General features: G+C 40.0%; 1 protein-coding gene across 2 annotated transcripts in view; it reads left to right on the forward strand.

Moving 5' to 3' along the window:
• Positions 1-2757: 2757 nt before the first annotated feature.
• The window catches only part of PRDM5 (PR/SET domain 5), a 185540-nt gene continuing 166869 nt past the window's right edge, over positions 2758-21428 (forward strand). For both annotated transcript variants that reach the window (XM_043973326.1, XM_043973328.1), the window contains exons 1-2: positions 2758-2850; positions 15945-16028. In XM_043973326.1, coding sequence (XP_043829261.1) covers positions 2758-2850; positions 15945-16028 — 177 coding nt within the window. The remainder of the gene's footprint in view (positions 2851-15944; positions 16029-21428) is intronic.

Raw genomic sequence — 21428 nt, forward strand, 5'->3', positions numbered from 1 at the left:
GTTCATATGCAGATGTATGTAGCATGACTACTAGACAACTCTTCCTTTGGGCTGGAGTACCAAAGTCACTCCTGGAGATCATTTCATTGGCTTTAAGACTTTGTCTGAATTCTCACTCCCAAATTCCAGTGGCTCACTTCTTCCAAGCTTGTAGACTCCACTCCCTGCTCTTAAAATGGAAAGAAATGAATGAGAAGGTCAAGAAGGTCCCATTTCTCTGCTAGGCCATTTGACCTCAGAGGGGAGAGGGCCCATGGCTTTTCTCATTATGGAACCGTCACATCACCCAAGCATAGCTGAAGACATTGAGAAGAAGAACTGACTCAAGCCTTTTGGAAGACATGAATGGTTCTAGTGACGAAGCCAAAAGAAAAAGACTTTTCTTGATCACGCGGCCAACCATCTGAAACAAGTTATAGAATATTTCTAGAAGACACTTCATTTATATATCATTGCAATTCTCTAGGAGGAAACTTCCCCATGTTTTCCACATGGGAAGTGGTCGAGGTCATCTGCTTCTTGACATACTTCATGTGCAGGTGCCATCTGAGGCACTCTGTGCCTGTCCCATAGCTCCATTCCATAGACAGTATATTATAGGTTTTGAGAGACAGTGTCCTACATTGCACAGAAAGTTAGTCTCAGGGCCAGGAAGATATGAGTTCAAATCTCATCTCTTATATTTACTGGCTCTTTGACCCAGGGAAAGCATTTAAGCTATCCATTATTCTAGGTCAAAGCTTCTTAAACTGTGGGTCCTGACCCCATAAGGGGTCCTATAACTGAATGTGGGGGTTATAAAAAGTTTGGCAACAATAAAAGGTTATGTATACCTATTTTATGTTCCTATATACCTGGAGTCACATATAAATCTTGGGTGAAAAGGGGCCATGAGTAGAAAATGTTTAAGAAGCCCTGCTCTAGATAAGTCCCTCAAACTCTGTAGAGAAGGTGAAAACCACATAGTTAGAGTGATATCATATTTGTAAAGAGAGCTTAGCATAGTACCTGGAACAAAGTGGGTGCCATATAATTGCTTATTCTTGCCCTACCCTCCCTCCTTAAAGTAAGTGCTATTTTCAATGACTAGAATTGCTCTTCTTGGGTTTGATGTCTCTTTCAGATCTCCTGGGAGTGTGTCTATATTTCTGAAGTGTTCACATCTACAGATACATTTCTTTGAGAACATGAGGGAATAAAATGGACTAGGTGCTAAGGAACAGATTTGGTGCTTACAGATTTTGGCCAGGGAATTGAGAAGTTTCCTCTTTTGTTCTCATTTTTCTTTCCATAATCAATCAGCCAACTAAACTTTCTTTGGCACTCAACCTTGCTCCCCTCCTGTCTTCAGGGGTCATGTGGCATATGAGAAATAGAAGTTCTAGACAGAGGTTATCAGTAGAGAGATCAGCAATGAGGAGATTGATGACTGCTGTCTGATATCAGCATGTGACAAAATGGGTGAGGTGTCAATAGTGCAGAGAAGATTTGGAGGAAGGCCACTAGGTTGGGAAGAGCCTTGAGAAAAGATCAGATGCAGATCCTGAGGAAGCAGCTGGGATACTTAGCTTGAAGAAGAGACTTAGGAAAAAAAGTAAACCTGGCAGCCTTTTCTTTCTTTTTTTTTTTTGGTGAGGCAATTGGGGTTAAGGGACTTGCCCAGGGTCACACAGCTGGTAAGTGTTAAGTGTCCGAGGCCGGATTTGAACTCAGGTACTCCTGAATCCAGGGCCAGTGCTTTATCCACTTCACCACCTAGCTGCCCCTGGCAGTCTTTTCAAAGTTTTGAAGGTCTGACCCTTGAATGAGAGATGGGATTGCTCTTCTTGATCCCAGAACGCAGAATTAGTCGCTGCGGGGGGACTTTGCACATCAGTAAGATTTCTGCTGGATGTAGGGCAACATTCCTAACAATTAGAGCTGTCACAAGGGGAGACTGATTCCCTGGGGGATGTAGTAGTTTCTGGGCCCCGGAAGGCCTCCAGCAGAGCATGTCATAGAAGGAAGGGTATGTTGTTCAGATTCTGGATCAAGTAGATGAGGAGATCCTAACCATTTACTATCCCATGGCTATGGGTTTTCAGAAAACATTCCTGGAGTCACTATTCAATATGTAAGGGTATCAGTTTTAGAGCTTTACATGCATAGGATAGAAATAAACTAGATTGATATCAATAGGATAAAAGAATAGTTACCAAATTTCCTTGGCTTTTAGCACTCCCTGGGAATCTGCACACCCCAAGTTGAGAGCTCAGATGGCTAAAATTCTGACAGATTAGTAATTCAGACAGACAGACAGATACGCCAGCACACAGTTGATTCGCGGTTTAGAAGGAGCGCATCGTATTCTCGGGATGAAGGACTTACTCTGCCCGCCCCGGCCCTGCCCCCACCCTCCCGGACTCCACAGCCAAGTGGGTCTAGGCTGCTAACTTTGGGCCAATCAGAGCCCAGTATCCTCAGGGCCGCCGGAGCCGGGGCCTCCTTCTGGCTAAGCCGCAGCTGCAGCCGGGACTGGGGGCCCTTGTCCCGATCCAGAATCCGAGGTAGAGCAGGGCCGGGGCTTGGAGCAGCGGCGGTTGTGTGGGCAGCTGTGATCCTCACCCGCTGCTCTCCGGGTCCCAGTCCCAAGCCCTCCCCCCCCCCCCCCGGCCCCTTGGCCTTGGCCGTGGCCGTGACCGTGGTAGCAGCGGGGGGGCCCAGGCCGGTCTAGGCTCAGCTGAATCGCTCAGCTCACGGGCTCTCCCCCTCTGGAACATGTTGGGTATGTATGTGCCCGACAGGTTTGCGCTCAAGTCTTCCCAAGTTCAGGACGGGATGGGCCTTTACACAGCCCGAAGAGTGCGAAAGGTGGGTGACCGACCCCTGCCTGACTGCCTGCTTCCTTTCCTTCCTCCTTCCTTTCCTCTCTCCCTCCCCTCCCTTCGTTCTGCCTCCGCTGCCCACTCCCAGGAATGGGAGCCTGCCCCCGGAGGAGGAGACTGAGTACGCGAGCCCGCGCAGGCCAGCTGGCCTGGGGGGCTCCTGCGAGATGCCGCCCCAGTCTTAGGCCCGACCTCTGTGCCAGCCCTGTAGTGCCACGTAGGAGGGGGCTGCCGCGCCCTCTTGTCTCTCAGGTCCAGCTGCTTCTGTACGTTTCCAGGGAACAAACTTCGTCCTAGCTTGGGGCACCAGAGCCTTTAACTTTCTTTACTCTCCAAGTCTTTGGAGCAAAGACTTCTGGTTAAAGAAGGAATCTGATGCTCAGGAGGAAATCAATGAGCAAGTATGTCTATCTGTTTGTGTGGTGTAGTAACTGACTAAAGAGCCCGCCTGGAAGTAAAGTGGACCTGGATTCAAGTCACGCTCCTGGCCACTCTGTGCTTTAGCAACTCTCTGAGATTCTAAATTGAAAAGTTGCTAAACTGAAGTGGTAGGAGTTTCCTCACCTGGTTTCCCTAAACTGGTTAAATAACAGGCATAACACCTATCCTTAACAAACTGGCTAAGATAAAAAATGCTATGCTCTCTGTCCACTGGTGGCTTCACGGGGGAACACCACACATATATCAGTAGATATGAAATAAATAAAAGATACAAGGACTGGAGGAGAGGGAGAGAGACAGTATCAAGTTACATCAGGGAAGGTGAATTCTTAAGGTGAAATGGACTTTGATGGAGACTAGAGATTCTGAGCAGCCTTATTGTAAAGGGAAAGTGATAAGAAGGGGAAATAGATTTATTGTCAGAGGTCCTGTGTTCAAATCTCCACATACTGCCTTTGTGACCCTGTGGTTTAACCCATATTGTTCATCCTATGTCCCCATTAGGGTGCCTGCTGCTTCAGCCTGGCTGATTTGTCTCTTTTCTTTTAAGGAAGACATGGGTTTGAATTCCATTTCAGATGCTAACTTAATCTGTCTCAGCCTCAGGTTCTTTTTTTTCCCCCAGACCATTCCCCCCCCCCCCCAATTGCATGTAAAGATAGTTTTCAACATTCACTTTTGTAAGATTTTGAGTTCCAAGTTTTTCTTCCACCTTCTCTTCCCTCCCCCTACCAAAGCCAGTAATCGATCTGATATAGGTTATATATTACAATCATGGTAAACATATTTCCACATTAGTCATGTTGTAAGAGAAGACTATGAACAGAGGGGGAAAAACACAAGAAAGAAGAAACAACAACAGAAAAGCAACAACAAAAGTGAAAATAATTCAGACTCCATAGTTCTTTTTCTGGATGTGGAGAATATTTTCCATCATGAGTCTTTTGGCATTGTCTTAGATTTTATTGCTGAGAAGAGCTAAATTGATCACAGTTGATTGTTGCACAATGTTGTTGGTACTGTATACAATGTTCTCTCAGTTCTGCTCATTTAACTCAGCATCAATTCATGTAAGTCTAGGTTTTTCTGAAATCTGTCTGCTTCTTGTTTCTTACAACACAATAGTATTCCATGACATTCATATACTACAACTTGTTTAGCCATTCCCTAATTGATGGGCATCCCCTGAATTTCTAATTATTTGCCACCACAAAAAGAGCAGCTATAAATATTTTTGTATATGTGGGTCTTTTTCCCCCCTTTTTATGATCTCTTGGGGATATGGACCTAATAGTAGTGTTGCTGAGTCAAAGGGAATGCCTTTTGGGCATGGTTCCAAATTGCTCTCCAGAAAGGTTGGATCAGTTCACAACTCCACAACAGTGCATTAGTGTTCCAATTTTCCCACATCTTTTCTAACATTTATAATATTCCTTTTTTTGTCATATTAGCCAATTGGATAGGTGTGAGGTGGTACCTCAAAGTAGTTTTAATTTGCATTTCTCTAATTGGTGGTATTTGATAACATTTTTTCATATGGCTATAGATACTTTTCATTTCATCTGAAAGCTGCCTGTTTATATCCTTTGACCATTTCTCAATTGGGGAATGACTTGTATTAATACATATTTGATTCGGTTCTCCCTATATTTTAGGTATGAGGTCTTTATCAGAAACACTGGCTAGTCTTAGTTTCTTCATCTACAAAATGGGAATAATTATGGCCCCTATCTTTTTTTTTTTGTGGGGCAATGGGGGTTAAGTGACTTGCCCAGGGTCACACAGCTAGTAAGTGTCAAGTGTCTGAGGCCGGATTTGAACTCAGATACTCCTGAATCCAGGGCCAGTTCTTTATCCACTGTGCCACCTAGCCACCCCCTATGGCCCCTATCTTACAAATTTGTTGTGAGAATCAAGTGAGATAATGCATAAATTCACCCAGTTAACATTTAAAACCCACCTCAATCTGCCCCTTGCCCATCTTTCTGGGCTTATTTTATATTACTTCTGATCCTTATGTACTCTCTGTGCCAGCCAAATAAGTCTACTTGTTTACAAAGTACTATATCTCCCACTTCCATACCTTTGTACTAGCTGTGCTTTATGTCTGGAATATCCTCTGTCCTCATCTCCATCTTTTGGAAAATCTAGTTCTTTTCAATATTCAGCTCAAATCCCAATTCCTTGAAGACATCTTTCCAGATTCCTTTAGTGGTTAAGTGCCCTACCCTCTACTCAATGTATATTTATTTTTATATGACTGCTCTTTACTTATTTGTGAACTTGGAGTTCTTCTAATAGAATTCATGAGGACATGGATGTATCATTTTTGTATTATTACCTCCATTTCCCAGAAAACTTCCTGTCCCATAGATACATAATAAACATTTATTGATGAATGACAAGAAATGTGATTGAAAACCAGAGTTGGATGTAGTAACCTCCAAGATATCTTTCAGGTCAAAATCCATGATGCAATTGTCAACACCACCACCATCATCATCATGTTCATTGCCAACATTCAGAAGATAAGGTTATAGTGGTGCTTCATGAATTATAAAGCCTTATTCTAGTAATTCACAGATATTAACCCCAGTTCCAGTTCTTGACACAAAGAATGAGTCTGTCAAGAAGCAGGATCTATCCACACGACCTTTAAACTTCTTTCTGTGTGAGAGAAGGCTGACTTAAGAGCAGGGGAATTCAGGTGGCCCCCTGGACAAGGGTTTCCTGGGGCTTTTTATTACTATCTCTTCCCCTTTTCACTTCTAACCACAGCCATACTTTCTTACCTAGGATTCCTTCCTTCCTTCCTTCCTTCCTTCCTTCCTTCCTTCCTTCCTTCCTTCCTTCCTTCCTTCCTTCCTTCCTTCCTTCCTTCCTTCCTTCCTTCCTTCCTTCCTTCCTTCCTTCCTTCCTTCCTTCCTTCATTCTTCCATCTATCTATCCATCCATTCATCCATCCATCCATCCATCCATCCATCCATCCATCCATCCATCCATCCATCCATCCATCCATCCATCCATCTATCCAGCCATCCATCTGCTGTTTTTATATACCTCCTGTATCTAGAGTTCCAGCTCAGATCTTCAGGGAGATACAGAATTCAGATAAAAAATAGCTTCTACACTAAATCAATTAAGCATTTTTCAAGCTGCTACTATGGCCTTGTCCTCTAGATACAAAGACAATAACAAAACAATTCCTGACCTCACAGAATTTTCATTGTGTATGCACATGTTTAGTGACATACAAAATTTATATCAATAAAATACAAGGTAGCTTAGAAAAGGAAGGGACTAAGCATATGTAGAGGGGGGAGCTTGAGCTTGAGCTGGATCTGGAGCTTGAAAGGAACCAGGTATTCTAGAAAGTGGAGGGGAGGAAGGAAAGAGCATTCCATGTATGTGGGTCAGCTGGTGCAAAGGCACAAAGTGAGAATGGGATAACATATTTGAGCATCAGCAAGAAGGCAAGTATGTTTGGACCATAGACTATGGTTGAGAAAAATGGAAAAGAGGGCGGCAGCTAGTTGGCTCATTGGATAGAGCACTGGCCCTGGATTGGGGAGGACCTGAGTTCAAATTTGATCTCAGACACTTAACACTTAGTAGCTGTGTGACCCTGGGCAAATCACTTAACCCCCCCCCCCCAATTGCCTCACTAAAAAAAGAAAAAAGAAAAAAAAGAGAAAAATGGAAAAGAAGGCTAGAAATGTCAGGGCTTGTTATAAAGAACTTCAAATGCCAAAGAGAGATTATTTCATACTAGAGGCAATAGGGAGTCATTGGATTTTTGCTTAGTAGAGGAGGGAAATTGTCAGCCTTGTGCTTTAGGAAAGTCAGCTTTAGGCTAGGTGGAGGATGGATTGCACTGGTGAGAGATGAGGCAGGGAGACAATTAGGAAGGAAGCTACTGCCTGTCCAGAGAGAGGTGATGAGGGTTTGAACTAGAGTGGGGGCTGTGTGAGCTGATAGAAGGGAATGCATGCTAGAAATGCAGAAAATCGCCAAAGGAACTTTGCAATCTAGTAGCAACCACAGCTGTGGGAGAAAGGAGAAGAGACTTCTGTTGTCCCAGCTCACAGCCAGACCAGTTTCCTCCTATATCTCTCCCTATTTAATTTCTCCCAGCACCTTGGGAGACCTAGGAACCATCCAGGCTACTAATTGCTTAGATGAGATGTGACTTATCAACATTGTTCCTTTTGATTAGATGGAGGAAACCCCTGGGTCTTACCATTTGTCCTGCAACTGCTTTCTAAGTTCCTCAGTGCCTTACTAACTGTCCTTTCTGATGGTCCCCATACCCATTGCACTGTTATGCGCTTTAGCAATGAAACCTAAGGAATTTTGGGACCTTCCTCTGCACCCTTAGGACTTAATTGCTATGCAGTTAAAATTTCTTTTATATGTTATCTTCCCAAATTTGGGTGTGAGCTCCTAAATAGCAAGGGCTATCTTAAGTTTTCATATTTCTGTACCTAATGTAAAATGCAGCATTTGGCATAAAGTAAGATTTTAATATGTAATTTAAAATTAATTCATTTACAGTGGAAAATAATTTTGTTTTGAACATGTTGAACTTGATATTCTGATCATACTTCCAAGAAAACATACTCTTCTAGAAGGATGCTAACCATATGGGCCCAACCCTAACCTTATTCAATAATTTTACATGTTCCTTGAATTGAGTGGCCTGGGCAGCAGTAGACCGTGTGTACCTGCTGGATGAAAGAGGCAGGTTGGTAGAAGGAGTAGGAATGAAATCTGTACTTGGCAGCCAAATGTTGAAAGATGCCACTTTACCTCATGAAAGGCCACTAAGGGAGAGGGTGAGAGATCAAAGAGAAAGCGGCCTGAGATGGAGTCTAAGGCACTGGATTATAGATCATGTACCAACAAAGGAGACAGAAGGAACAGCCAGATAGAAAGGCGGGGTACCAGGAGAGAGCAATATCAAAGTCTCTGAAGGAAGACAGAGAGTATCTAGAGTGTAATCAACAGAAGTAAAGGTTGTAGAAATGTCAAGGAGAAGGATGCCTGAGAATTGGGCATTAGATCTAACACTTAAAAAATCTTGGGATGGGCATGGTAATACAGCCCTATATCCTCTTTTTTTTTTTTTTAATGTATTAGGTATTTTATTTTTTCCGTTACATGTAAAGATAGTTCTCAACTTTTGTTTATACAAGCTTTACAATTTCAGATTTTTCTCCCTCCCTCCCCTCCCTCCCGCCTCCCCTAGAGCAGGTAATCTGATATAGGTTATATCTATATATCTCTATACATATACATATAGATATAGATATATACACACACATATATATACACATAATAACATTAATCCTATTTCTGCATTAATCCTGTTATAAGAGAAAAAATCAGAGCAGTGATGCAAAATCTCAAAATAGAAAAAAAAACCAACAGCACCCAAGACAAAAGAAATAATATGGTTCAATCAGTATCTATACTCCACAGTTCTTTCTTTCTTTCTTTTTTTTTCTTGGATTTGGAGATCCTCTTCTATCATGAGTTCCCTGGAACTCTTCTGTACCATTGCATTGGTGAGAAGAATATAGTCCATCACAGTAGGTCAACACTCAATGTTGATGATACTGTGTACAATGTTCTTCTGGTTCTGCTCATCTCACTCATCATCAGCTCACGTAAGACCCTCCAGGTTTCTCTGAACTCTTCCTGCTCATCATTTCTTACAGCACAATAGTATTCCATTGTATTCATATACCACAACTTGTCCAGCCATTCCCCAATTGATGGGCACCCCCTCAACTTCCAATTCCTTGCTACCACGTAAAGAGCAGCTATAAATATTTTTGTACATGTGGGTCCCTTTCCCCCTTCCATGATTTCTTTGGGCAAAAGACCTAAAAGTGGAATTGCTGGTCAAAGGGTATGCACAGCTTTATTGCCCTTTGGGCATAATTCCAAATTGCTCTCCATAATGGTTGGATCAGCTCACAGCTCCACCAACAATGCATTAGTGTTCCAATTTTCCCACAGCCTCTCCAACATTTATTATCTTCCTTTTTTGTCATTTTAGCCAATCTGATAGGTGTCAGGTGGTACCTCAGAGTTGTTTTAATTTGCATCTCTCTAATCATTAGAGATTTAGAGCATTTTTTCATATGGGAATAGATAGCTTTGGTTTCTTCATCAGAAAACTGCCTGTTCATATCCTTTGACCATTTCTCAATTGGGGAATGACTTGGATTCTTATAAATTTGATTTAATTCCCTATATATTTTAGAGATGAGACCTTTATCAGAAGCACTGGCCTCAAAAATTGTTTCCCAGTTTTCTGCCTCCCTTCCAATTTTGGATGCATTGCTTCTGTTTGTACAAAATTTTTTTAATATAATCAAAATCATCCATTTTGCATTTTATAATATACTCTCTCTTGTTTGGTCAAAAACTGTTCTCCTTTCCAAAGATCTGATAGGTACACTATTCCTTTCTCTCCTAATTTACCTATGGTATCACCTCTTATGTCTAAATCACCTATATCCTCTTACCAGAATGCTGAGGGAGTTCTGAACAGCAGAGGTAAAGCGGATAGTGTATTCTCACTAAATCTTGTACCAATATGGTGAGGCCCCAAGTGGGGTGCTGATGGGTAAGAAATGTTGCATAAGGAGGGGAGAACTATCCTAGAATGGGGAGAGAGAAAAAGAGAGAGACACACAGAGACAGAGAGACAGAAAAGGACAGAGACTTTGAAAAAACAAAACAAATTCATTGGAGGGTCATGGTCAGAAGGCAGATGGTAAAGGGTTGAGAAATATTTAGTGGTGAGGAAGCAGAAGACTGTGGTCAAAGAGCAGAAGAATAAAGGTGTTATCTTGAAGAGAAAGGATTTAAAAATATTAGATGGGCACTTGGGCATATTTGTAAGTGTCAGGGAAGGAGAGAAGGAGATTGAAGATAAGACTGATATGGATGGATCGAAGTGACAAAAGGAGATGGAGTGGAATGAATATGACTGAGGATTGGCTTTTGCCAAGAAAAGGGCCACTCAGAGAGTGGAACTGAAGTGGAGGATAGGTAGACGTGTAGAGACGTTTGGAGTAGGGAGAAGAGCAAGCTGAGGATAGATGATAGTTTTTGTTCCCCAAGGCCTTTTCTCTGAGATTATTTTCCATTTCCAATGTATAGATCTTCTGTGGATGATTTTTTTGTATACTTTTGCCCCCATTAGAATGTGAGCTCCTTGAGGACAAGAGCCATTTTCCTTTCTTTGTTTCTCTGGGGCTTAGAACTGTTTCTTGCACACGGTAAATATTAAATACTATTGATGGTCTGACTGGATTGATTAGGAGACAAGTTCTACTGCTGAGGGAGAGGGACCTTGGGAGTATGGCAAAAGGGGGTTTGTTCATTGAGGAGGTTTGGAAAAAATTACTGGAGGAAACATAATAGGAATTCAATCAGGAAAGAATAACATGATTACTGTGCAGCAGTGAGGTCCTAGGTGGGGTAATGTATGAATTTGTAGTGATACTTTTGGAACAGTGGGGGTGATTCCATCTAATAGGATTGAACAGCCCCAGAGTAAAAGTGGTGAAGGAAAATGATGGAATTAGCTCAAGACTGAACATTGGCAGGTTGTAACCCACTTGTTTATTACATTCTGGGTAGATTGGATTTAAGGACACAAGGAATTCCAGGGTTGAAGGCTGCATCCAACAGAAGTGCCCAACTATATAGTTTACTTTAAAATAGAGGAAGGTGAGGCCATGGATGGGGTCATTGACTGGGAGAACAAGGAGGGATGTAGTGACTGGAGGTCACAGTGAAATGGGGAATTACAAATTGAGGAATTAGTTTGAGAGAGAAAGGAAAGGAAAGGAAATCCCATATGTACATTTCAACATGACACCACTGACTGAGAAAAATAAAATATGTTTTTTTAAAAAGTCAGTTTCTGCTTGTACCAGGACTTTGGAAACCCCTCCCCCAACAAAACAGAATCCATCAATGAGACAGTGTTTAAAGGCTTGGGGAAGGAGAGATGGAAACACTGGGATCCAAAAAAAAGCTGCCTAGAAAGTTTATTTATAGCAGGTGAAAACAAGCCTAAGTTCTTTGATCCCTTTTCCCCAAACCAATATTTTATAGCTTTAAGAATCCAGAAGAATAATGAAGCCTTTGATGATGAAGTTTCCTGTGAATACCAGCTGTATCTCTCCTGCCCATGAGTACATAGTCTGCAGAACAACCATCATTACCCAAATCTATCCATAGTCATAAAAGAGACCATAAAAACAACCCAACCCAAACCAAATACCGTACTAAATCATTTTCTAAACAAATATTTATTAAATGTCTGCTATGAATAAGATTGTACCTTTAGTACTGCAGATACAAAGATGATATAGTCAATGACTTGACTGAGATGACATTCTACTGAGAGGGGAGATTAGGATATGTTAAAAATGTTAAGTAGCAGTGTTATTATTATTATTAATTATTATTAAGCCGTGGTGGTGGTGGTTGTGGTAGTAGTAGTAGTAGTAGTAGTGAGAATTAAAAAAATAACCCTCAATTGTATGGTACTTTAGTAGAGCAACATTGGGGCAAGAGGAGAACAAGCCAGTTGACGATGGAGAGAACAGTTAGTTTGGTGTGGGGATCAGGAAATGCTTTGAGGAGGATATTACTTCAAGATTTTGAAGGAGGAAGGTTTCTGTAGATACAGATGAGGAGGGAATGCATTTCAGACAGATAGGTAATATAGTTTATAGAGTGTTAAACTTGGAATCAAGAATACCTGATTTCAAATCCTGCCTCACACACTTAACTGTATACCTTTGGACAAATCATTTAACCTCCTGTCAGTTTTTTCCTCTGCAAAATGAGGATAATAATAGCACATGATAGAGGATCAAGTGAGACTATATCTATATCTATCTATAGCTATATCTAAACTATATCTATATATACACACATATAAATATACACATACATATACACATACACACACATATATATATCTTTTCAAATAAATGCTCTCTAAATGTTATAATTATTAGATTAGCCATGTACCCACAACTTCAGCTCTTGTTCTTTATAGATTTGATGAATTCTGTTTGTATACTTCATGAGTTTGTGACATAACCCCATAGGGAGGCAGTACAGTGTGCTAGACAGTAGTGTCACTGGACTTGGAATTAAGAAGACCTTGGTTTCAATACTGCCTTAAACACTTATGACCAGAATGACTCTGGACAAGTCACTCAAAGTTTCCTGTTTTTAGTTCCACTATCCAAAAATGAGGAGGTTGGACTTAGTGGCTTAGGTAAGTCAGTGTCTTAGTCTCAGTTTCCTAATCTGAAAAATGAGGTTAATAGCATCTGCCTGACAGGGCTGCTGGAAGGATCAAAGACTAGCTATATAAATGCTAGCTATGATGAGGCTGATGGTCCTGCTGTTAATGGAATGGTGATGGTGATGCTGATGCTAATGTTGATGCTGATTCTAAGGTCCCAATTCTTTGGGGGGGGGTGTGAGGGAACGTGGGATACAAGTAATGAAAGAAATGAAAGACTAAAATCCCTAATTTTGAGTTCTCTGTAGCCTTTGCTGTTATGCATCACTCCTTCTTCCTGGATACTTTTTCTCCTTACCTTGGATTCTTCAATTTTACTCTCAAATAGTCCTCCCCTTACCACCTGCCTAGCTACCTTTGTTGAATCTTCCTCCTTGTCCTCCTCCCTTCAATTAACAGTGTATGTCCCCCAAAGGTAGTTTCTTTTCTCATTCTATTCTATACTTTGACCTCATCAGCTCACATAAGTCTAATTTTCACCTCCATGCAGGTAACTTCCCAATGTGGCTGTCTAGCCCCTAATCTTTCTTGAACTGTAGTTCCACATCGCTTACTTGTTTACTGGGTACTTATACCTGGATACCTTCTTGGCATCTCAAACCTTCCATTTCAAAAACAGAACTCACCTTTCTCCCCAAATTTACAACTGAGGCAGACAGAGGTTAAGTGACTTGTCCAGTGTCATAAAACTAGTAAGTGTCTTGCTACTTGTTCCATGGTACCTTTCCTGATCTCCCCAGTCAAAAGCCTTCTTTACTTCCTCAGATCTTCCTCTGATTCTTTTGTTAGGTTTCCTCTTCACCCTTATCACACTCTTCAATTTCTTGGCTGTTATTATGTTTGTATCTGTTATGTCAATTCCAGTGGAGTGTAATCACCTGGAAGGCAGGGAATTCTCCCCACCCCATCTTTCAATTTGCTGAGCAAGAGGCCTTGCAAATGACAGTTACTAAAGACATGTGTTTTCAATGGAATTTAATTGCAAGAAGAGGTCCTTTGTTTTGGTGAGGCCTCAGGTTCCTCCTCTGAAAAACAGGGAATTTAAACCATTTGAGGTAGCTTCCATCTTTAGAACTCAATGAATTTCAAATGAAAACCTAATGAATTAGGTAAAAAGTAAATGAGTTAGGTAAAGATAATGCCAATGAAAGGCTCAAGCTCATTCCTTTCTAAATGGGCTAAAATCAAATTGATCTGCTCTTTAAAGGTTAACTTCTGAATAGGGACCCATAGAAAGAGGTTAAATCATTTCAAATTCTGCTAAGTTTCACTTACCTAATTATATTTGCTTTTGTGTGTATAGTAATTAATATTTACCTATGATTTCTCTTATAGAATGCACCCTTCTTGAGGGTAAGGGTTGGTTCCTTTCACAACTGTGTAGTGTTATTTCCTAACACAGTGCCTTACACCAGTATGCACTTGAGAAATTAGAGTTGAATTGAATTTGGATCATATGGAATCCCAACGGTGTTTGCCGCTGCTTCCCTATATCACAGCCATTCCCTTCCCAATCTCTTTGGATGTCTTGCTATTGGTGGCATTTTTCTCAAAGGCATCCTGTAGTAAAGGCTTTCCTTTGATGAGTAAAGGAGTACCTTCCTGTGGTCTCCTTGTAGATCTGGCTGAAGAATGCTTGGTTTGTGGCTCTAAATGCTGGATGCTGCTTAGAGGGCAGACTCAGGTCCACCCTCTGCCTTTCCAGTGTTGTTTCTGGAGGTGACTGACTGTTGCTCAGCTATAAGGCACCGCCCCCTTAACACAAATTAAGTACAAAGTCTGCCACTGTGACTGGCTGTTTGAGGTGCCAGCCAGGGATTTTGTGCTTTTTTATTTTTGGCTTTGGTTTTTAACCAAAGCATATATACTAATTTGAGGATAGTATGTCCCTTCTTTTTCATTAGGGGTCTGGAGGGATTTATTATTTTAATGGAAACCTGGTGAAGTTTATTTAGCATAGTGACCTTATCTTTCTTTTTTTTTCTTTTTTTTTATGTATGAGGTATTTTATTTTTTCCATTACATGTAGAGATAGTTCTCAACTTTTGTTTATACATGCTTTACAATTTCAGATTTTTCTCCCTCCCACCCCTCCCTCCCCCCTCCCCTAGACAGCAGGTAATCTGATATAGGTTATATCTATATATCTCTATACATATACATATAGATATATATATATACACACACACATATATATACACATAATAACATTAATCCTATTTCTGCATTAATCCTGTTACAAGAGAAAGAATCAGAGCAGTGATGCAAAACCTCAAAATAGAAAGAAAAAAAAAAACCAACAGCACCCAAAACAAAAGAAATAATGTGGTTCAATCAGCATCTATACTCCACAGTTCTTTCTTTCTTTTTTTTTCTTGGATTTGGAGATCCTCTTCTATCATGAGTTCCCTGGAACTCTTCTGTACCATTGCATTGGTGAGAAGAATATAGTCCATCACAGTAGGTCAACACTCAATGTTGATGATACTGTGTACAATGTTCTTCTGGTTCTGCTCATCTCACTCATCATCAGCTCACGTAAGACCCTCCAGGTTTCTCTGAACTCTTCCTGCTCATCATTTCTTACAGCACAATAGTATTCCATTGTATTCATATACCACAACTTGTCCAGCCATTCCCCAATTGATGGGCACCCCCTCAACTTCCAATTCCTTGCTACCACGTAAAGAGCAGCTATAAACATTTTTGTACATGTGGGTCCCTTTCCCCCTTCCATGATTTCTTTGGGCAAAAGACCTAAAAGTGGGATTGCTGGTGACCTTATCTTTCAAACCAGTAAAGACTGCTCCTTGATGGCTTTCTAGGATGTGGAATAGTGATGATACAGGAAGAAATTTAGACAATATAAAGATAAAATACATCAATAAAATTATTTCCAAAAATCATACTGTTTTTTTTTTTAATTCTGAGGCCCCTTCCCTGGGGGTTATGGATAGGGCAATGCTTTTTGCAATGCCCTTTTTTCAATGCCCTCCCAGAATTTGAAATGATTTAAGCTTTTTTTTTTTTTTTCCTATGGGCTGCTATTCAGCAGTTAGCCTTTAAAGAGCAGATCAATTTGATTTTAGACCATTTAGAAAGGCAAGAGCTTTAGTCTTTCATTGGCATTATATTTACCTAACATTTTCCCAGGAGTTCCAAATATGGAGGGCAAATGCTCCCACGTCTTTTTTTGTTTGTTTCTTTTTTTCTGAAGCAGAGTTGCTCAGCAACTCCATTGACTCACTCACTGATTATACTAATGCCTTTTCAATGTCATTTCTGTTTAGGGTGAAAAGTTTGGCCCATTTGCTGGAGAGAAGAAAATGCTTCAGGATTTGGATGAAAGTATGGACTACAGGTTGATGTGGGAGGTGAGGACAAGATGGTTGTTAATTCAGGTATTTGTAAATAAAAATCAGAGCATAAAAGGTACCCTTTTGGAGAAGTTAAATATAAAATAATTATAAAGATGGATAATAAGATATAGTTCCTTGTTTTCCGAGTTTGTTCAACTTGATATTAAAAAATGTGTATTATTCTATAGAGACACAGACACACAATAGATTGCTGAGCTGCCAATGTCGTTATTTTTCTAATACTACGTTATTGGATTCAGGTTTCTAAATCCATTCTGCTCAACTTTTCCATTTTATGGGTGAGTTCTCATTTCATCACAGTTGTTTACCAACTGTATATTTCCCTCCATTCTATTCTCTTAAATTTATCCTTCTATTTTTTTACCCTGTCCCTTCATTAAGAACCTATTTTGTTTCTGTCCATTGCCTCTTTCTTATTCCTCCTCTTTTCTCTTAATCTTCTTTCTTCTTATTCCTCTCCTGGGTAAGATTAATTTCCATATCCAAATGTGTATGTATGTGTGTTCTCACTTCCTGAATGAGTTTAGGTGAAAATGAGTTTGGAATGTTAAGTGATCCCTTTCCATTCTCCCCTCTATTCTATAAACTCTTTCTTACCCCATTTATGTGAGATAATAAATTTTCTTATTTTTCCCTCTCTTAACCTCTGTCTCTCAACACATCCCTCTTTATCACCATTCTATTCTTATTTTGAGATTATCCCAACATCATACTGAACTGTCTGTCTTAGTTGATACCCTCAAAGACCCCTTATGATGATAAAATTCTGTGTTATATGTATTATCTTCTTATATAAGAATGTAAAATAAATGAAATGAATATAAAATGTACACACACAGACAAACACACACACACACACACACACACACACACACGTTTGGTGAGCCAGGGCACTAGTGGCTGGATAAATCAGCAAAGACTTTAGGTAGAAAGTTAGCCAACTCTTAAAGGAAACCAGGCATTCCAAAAAGCAAAGGTGAGGAGAAAGTGCGTTCTAGGTATGGGAGACAGCCATTACAAAGATATGGAGGTAGAATAAAAAATACTGTAGATTTGGAACAACAAGGCCAACTCTATGGCTGTGTTGCAGAGTGTGTGAAGGGGAATAATGTAGAAAATAAAAGAAAACTGAAAGCTTGGAAGGTCAGACATATTAACTCTATCTCCCCAGGGGCAGCTAGGTGGTGCAGTAGATAAAGCACTGGCCCTGGATTCAGGAGGACCTGAGTTCAAATTCTGCCTCAAACACTTGACACTTAATAGCTGTGTGACCCTGGGCAAGTCACTTAACCCTCATTGCCTCACAAAAAATAAACAATGATAACAACAACAACAATAATACCGTATCTCCCACCTCCTTGCTTTTGCACTCTTGTCTTCTCCTCCCACTCTCCATTCTGGGAAAACTTGCCTCTTGGAATTTCCTTTTCTCCAGGAAATGAAATACTTTGTGTGTGTGTGTGTGGGGGGGGGCAATTGGGGTTAAGTGACTTCCCCAGGGTCACACAACTATTAAGTGTTAAGTGGCTGAGGCTGAATTTGAACTCAGGTCCTCCTGAATCCAGGGCCAGTGCTCCATCCACTGTGACACCTAGTTGCCCCTGAAATACTTTCTTTTTAAGAGGATTTTCCCTGTACCTTTCAACTGCTAATGACCTCCTTCAATGATTATCTTTTATCTGCTTTTGTATACATCTTATGTCTTCCTCTATATTTGCATACTGTCACCCCTATTAGGATGTAAGCTTGTTGAGGGAGATGATTTCACTTTTTCTTTATGTCCATAGCACTTAGTAAAATGAATTCCTTAACATATTAATACTTAATGAATTCTTATTTAATTGATTTAGTATTAAGTTGTTTTAATTATATGGCATTTCATTTTCTCATTATTATATTTTCTTACTGCTTTTTACTAAATCTAAACCTAACTCTGACTACTCCCAGATAATTTATTCATAGATAATTCCCACATCAGCAATAAGTCTTTTCCTGTGAGTTAAAATATAATCAATTTCATTTTGTGTCTTTGTGTATATGGGTGTATATGGGCAATGTAGTGTGGGCACTTGCCATCTTCAATGCCTACCCGTTCTTTTCCCTAGAGAGTGTTCATGATATAAAGTCATGAGGCTTCTACAAGTCATTGGTTTCTTTTCCTTCTTCCTAAACCATGAGTTTCCACATATTTGTCTCTTTCCTCATCTTTTCACACCTTTGCAATGGTCACAAAAACAAACAAACAAACAAAACAAAACAAAACATTGTAAGTTGATTTAATATGAAGGGTTTTCTTTCTACACTTTCTCTTTTTCATGTTCAGTAATGGGTGTCAGTGCATAAACAGCAATTATTTCCATGATCATCTTTTGAAAATACACATCATTAACACTGAAATGTTTGATGACCCATGAATTCATTCCTTTTTGCCTTTGGGTATATGGCAAAACTCCACCAGCTCCTTTTTTTTGGGTTTGTGTTTGTTTTTGTTTTTCCAAAGAGTAGCTATAAGCTAGCCTTCATTCAGCTGCAAATTCCTCCTTTTTTATTGCTCATTTATAATAATGTCAAGATCAGTATGTTTTACCCCTTCTAGCAAAATCCTCAATTGTTTGGCATTGGATAAGACTTTCATATTTAAAAGAACTAACCAACAAAAAGATTTGGTCTCAGAGTTTATGTCAAATGGTATGAAAATTGTGTGATTTTGAATAGCCTTTGCCTTGTTTCTTACCACTGTCATCATTAGTGTAGAAAAAGATGGAAACTGGTCTGAGAGCCATTTTGGTTTTTTCTTTATCATTGCTATGGCCAAAAAAAAAAAATTACCACCAATTGGCCACCTTACTGGTCATGTAGCTCATTGTCATGTTGTGTCTCTGTCAATAAATGTAGCATCCCATATAAAATATGCTTTTGCTTTTTATGAACTTCGGTTACCTTTTTTCCAACTTCAGCACTGCTAACATATTCCTGGTGTTCCTCCCTTGTCTTATCACTATACTCTGATTTTCTCTGTCAAAATAGATTCATGTAGTGATGTCTTTGTCAAGGCCCCTTCCAGCTTTAAACATATGATCTTACGAATGTGTATCCTCATAGGTTCTATAATCATTTGATTATTGATGTTCATACTCTTGTTTTAGGATAATTAAATCTGACATCTAAAGAATAGCAACAAATGAAGAAATGTGAAAAATTAAAATAAAGTAAAATGTATTTTGTTAAGATATTGTAACTGGGGTTGAGACTCCTTGATCTGATGCTTTGCAGGTATCATGTTCATGAACACATGCTATAAAGGGAAGGGATTGGAAAAAGAGAAATCTGTGACTCCTGATATTTTTTTAGCTGCTTGGGTCAAGGTTCCACATCAACTGGGGAAGGATTAAAATGATGGACTAAGAGAAAAATTTTTTTTACTATCTTTTTTCAAATCTATTTATTAAGTGCTTAAGTTTAGATTAAAGGAAATGCCTACCCTTCTGCCATTTATAATCTATTAGGGGAATTATATACAAATACAGATAACCATAATACCAATAATAACAATAGCATAGTGATCCTATAGAGGATTACACCCTAATGTTTTTTTTTCTTTTTGGTTTTTTTGGCAGGGCAATGGGGCTTAAGTGACTTGTCCAAGGTCACACAGCTAGTAAGTGTCAAGTGTCTGAGGCCGGATTTGAACTCAGGAACTCCTGAATCCAGGGCTGGTGCTTTATCCACTGTGCCACCTAGCCGCCCCACCCTAATGTTTTATGAAACTCAAAAAAGCAGTTATTTCCCTTGTGTAATATAGTCTTTAAATCATTGCATGTGAGAATAGCAACAACATAGCAGTTTGTTTCAAAAACATTTGATATCTGAAGTCCATGGGGTGGGGCATGAGAACAAGGTGGTGACTGTGATGATAGCAGCTCATCTTTATTTAATATTTTAAGGTATACAAAGTGCTTTTCACACAATATTTCATTTGGCTGATTCCCCAAACATCCCAGATAAGTACATCAGAGAGATACAATACCAAGTGCTCTTTGCAATCTGTGGCTTAAAGACCTTATGGATCAGCCAAGCTGAATAGGGCCTTTGGAGGGGCTCAGTTAGTCAAGTCAACAAGTATTTATTATATACTTACTATCTTCTAGATACTATGCCAAAAGCAAAACAAATAAATAAACAAACAAGCAAAAAACAACAATAGCTCCTGCACTTACAGAGCATACATTTTAAAAAGGGGAAGATAAAATGTCAGTAGTGATATGGTGTTTGGGTCTTCCTTTAAATATTGATAATAATTCAGAGGGAGGAAAAAGGAAAGGAAGGAGGGCATTTCAGGCATAAGAAGCAGTGTCAACAGAGATATAGAGGTTGGGCATTGATGAGACCATTTTGGTTGGAGCAGAGTTCGCCGAAACAATAATACATGGCTCAAAAAGTGAGCTCTTTCCATATTTTGGAGGGCCCAGAAAGCCATCCAGAGGATTCAAAATTTTACTTGAGGCAATAAGAAGTCATTGAAAGTTTTGAGTAAGAAGAGTGAGGTGACTACAAGGAAGATTATTCCATCCTCGGTATGAAGGAGGGATTGGGATGGGGAGAGTGTGTCAGCAGAAGATCTATTACATGTTCTAAAAGACAATAAAGAATGATGGAATTAATTATTACCATGTATTCTTCCTCTCCACTCTTACTAGTATTAGTGATTCAGGGTGAGTATGAACATGGCTTGACTCTTACCACATGTTTTATGGCATGTCCAGTGGGTTATGATTTCAAAATCATTATTTTTAATTTTGATGTGGCTTCTCCACAACTGCACATTCTTGTTAACATCTGTAAGATAGAGGCTATTCTTGGGTGAGAAGGGATTACTGTTTTTGATCGGATGGGACTGTAGGATCCCAGGATCTAGAGTTGGTGATCAACTGAAGCCGTGTTCTGAGGCTGGCCCACTGCCTTTAGCCTGGGCCTGTTGTTTACATTTCTCTCATTCCTTCCCCTGTCCCTGGGTAGATACAGCTGTCCTGCTGCTGTGCAATCAGCTCCAGGCTCCCCAAAGGTTTGGTTTTCTAGAAAAAAATGTTTTTAACTTCCCGGAATCCTTTCTTGCTCCTTCTTGTTTATAGTGGTCCTTTAGGTGTTTGGGACATGGAAAGTCCTGGTCCAAACATTTTTGGTTTGCAGATGATAACAGTCTGTTTTCTGCGGGTCTGAATGGAATGGTTTAGAACAGAACAGTGACTGAATTGGCCACCCAGGAAGCCATGTAGACTACTGAGGCCTGGCATGGGGCTGCCAAGGTCAGTAGCTCCCTAGTGCTTCCAGGATAAAATCCAAATGCCTTGAGGCCTAGCATAGAAAATCCTCTGTAGTCTGCTTCTCACTGACCTT

This window comes from Dromiciops gliroides, chromosome 6 (assembly GCF_019393635.1).
Source record: "Dromiciops gliroides isolate mDroGli1 chromosome 6, mDroGli1.pri, whole genome shotgun sequence".
Classification (NCBI taxonomy): domain Eukaryota; kingdom Metazoa; phylum Chordata; class Mammalia; order Microbiotheria; family Microbiotheriidae; genus Dromiciops; species Dromiciops gliroides.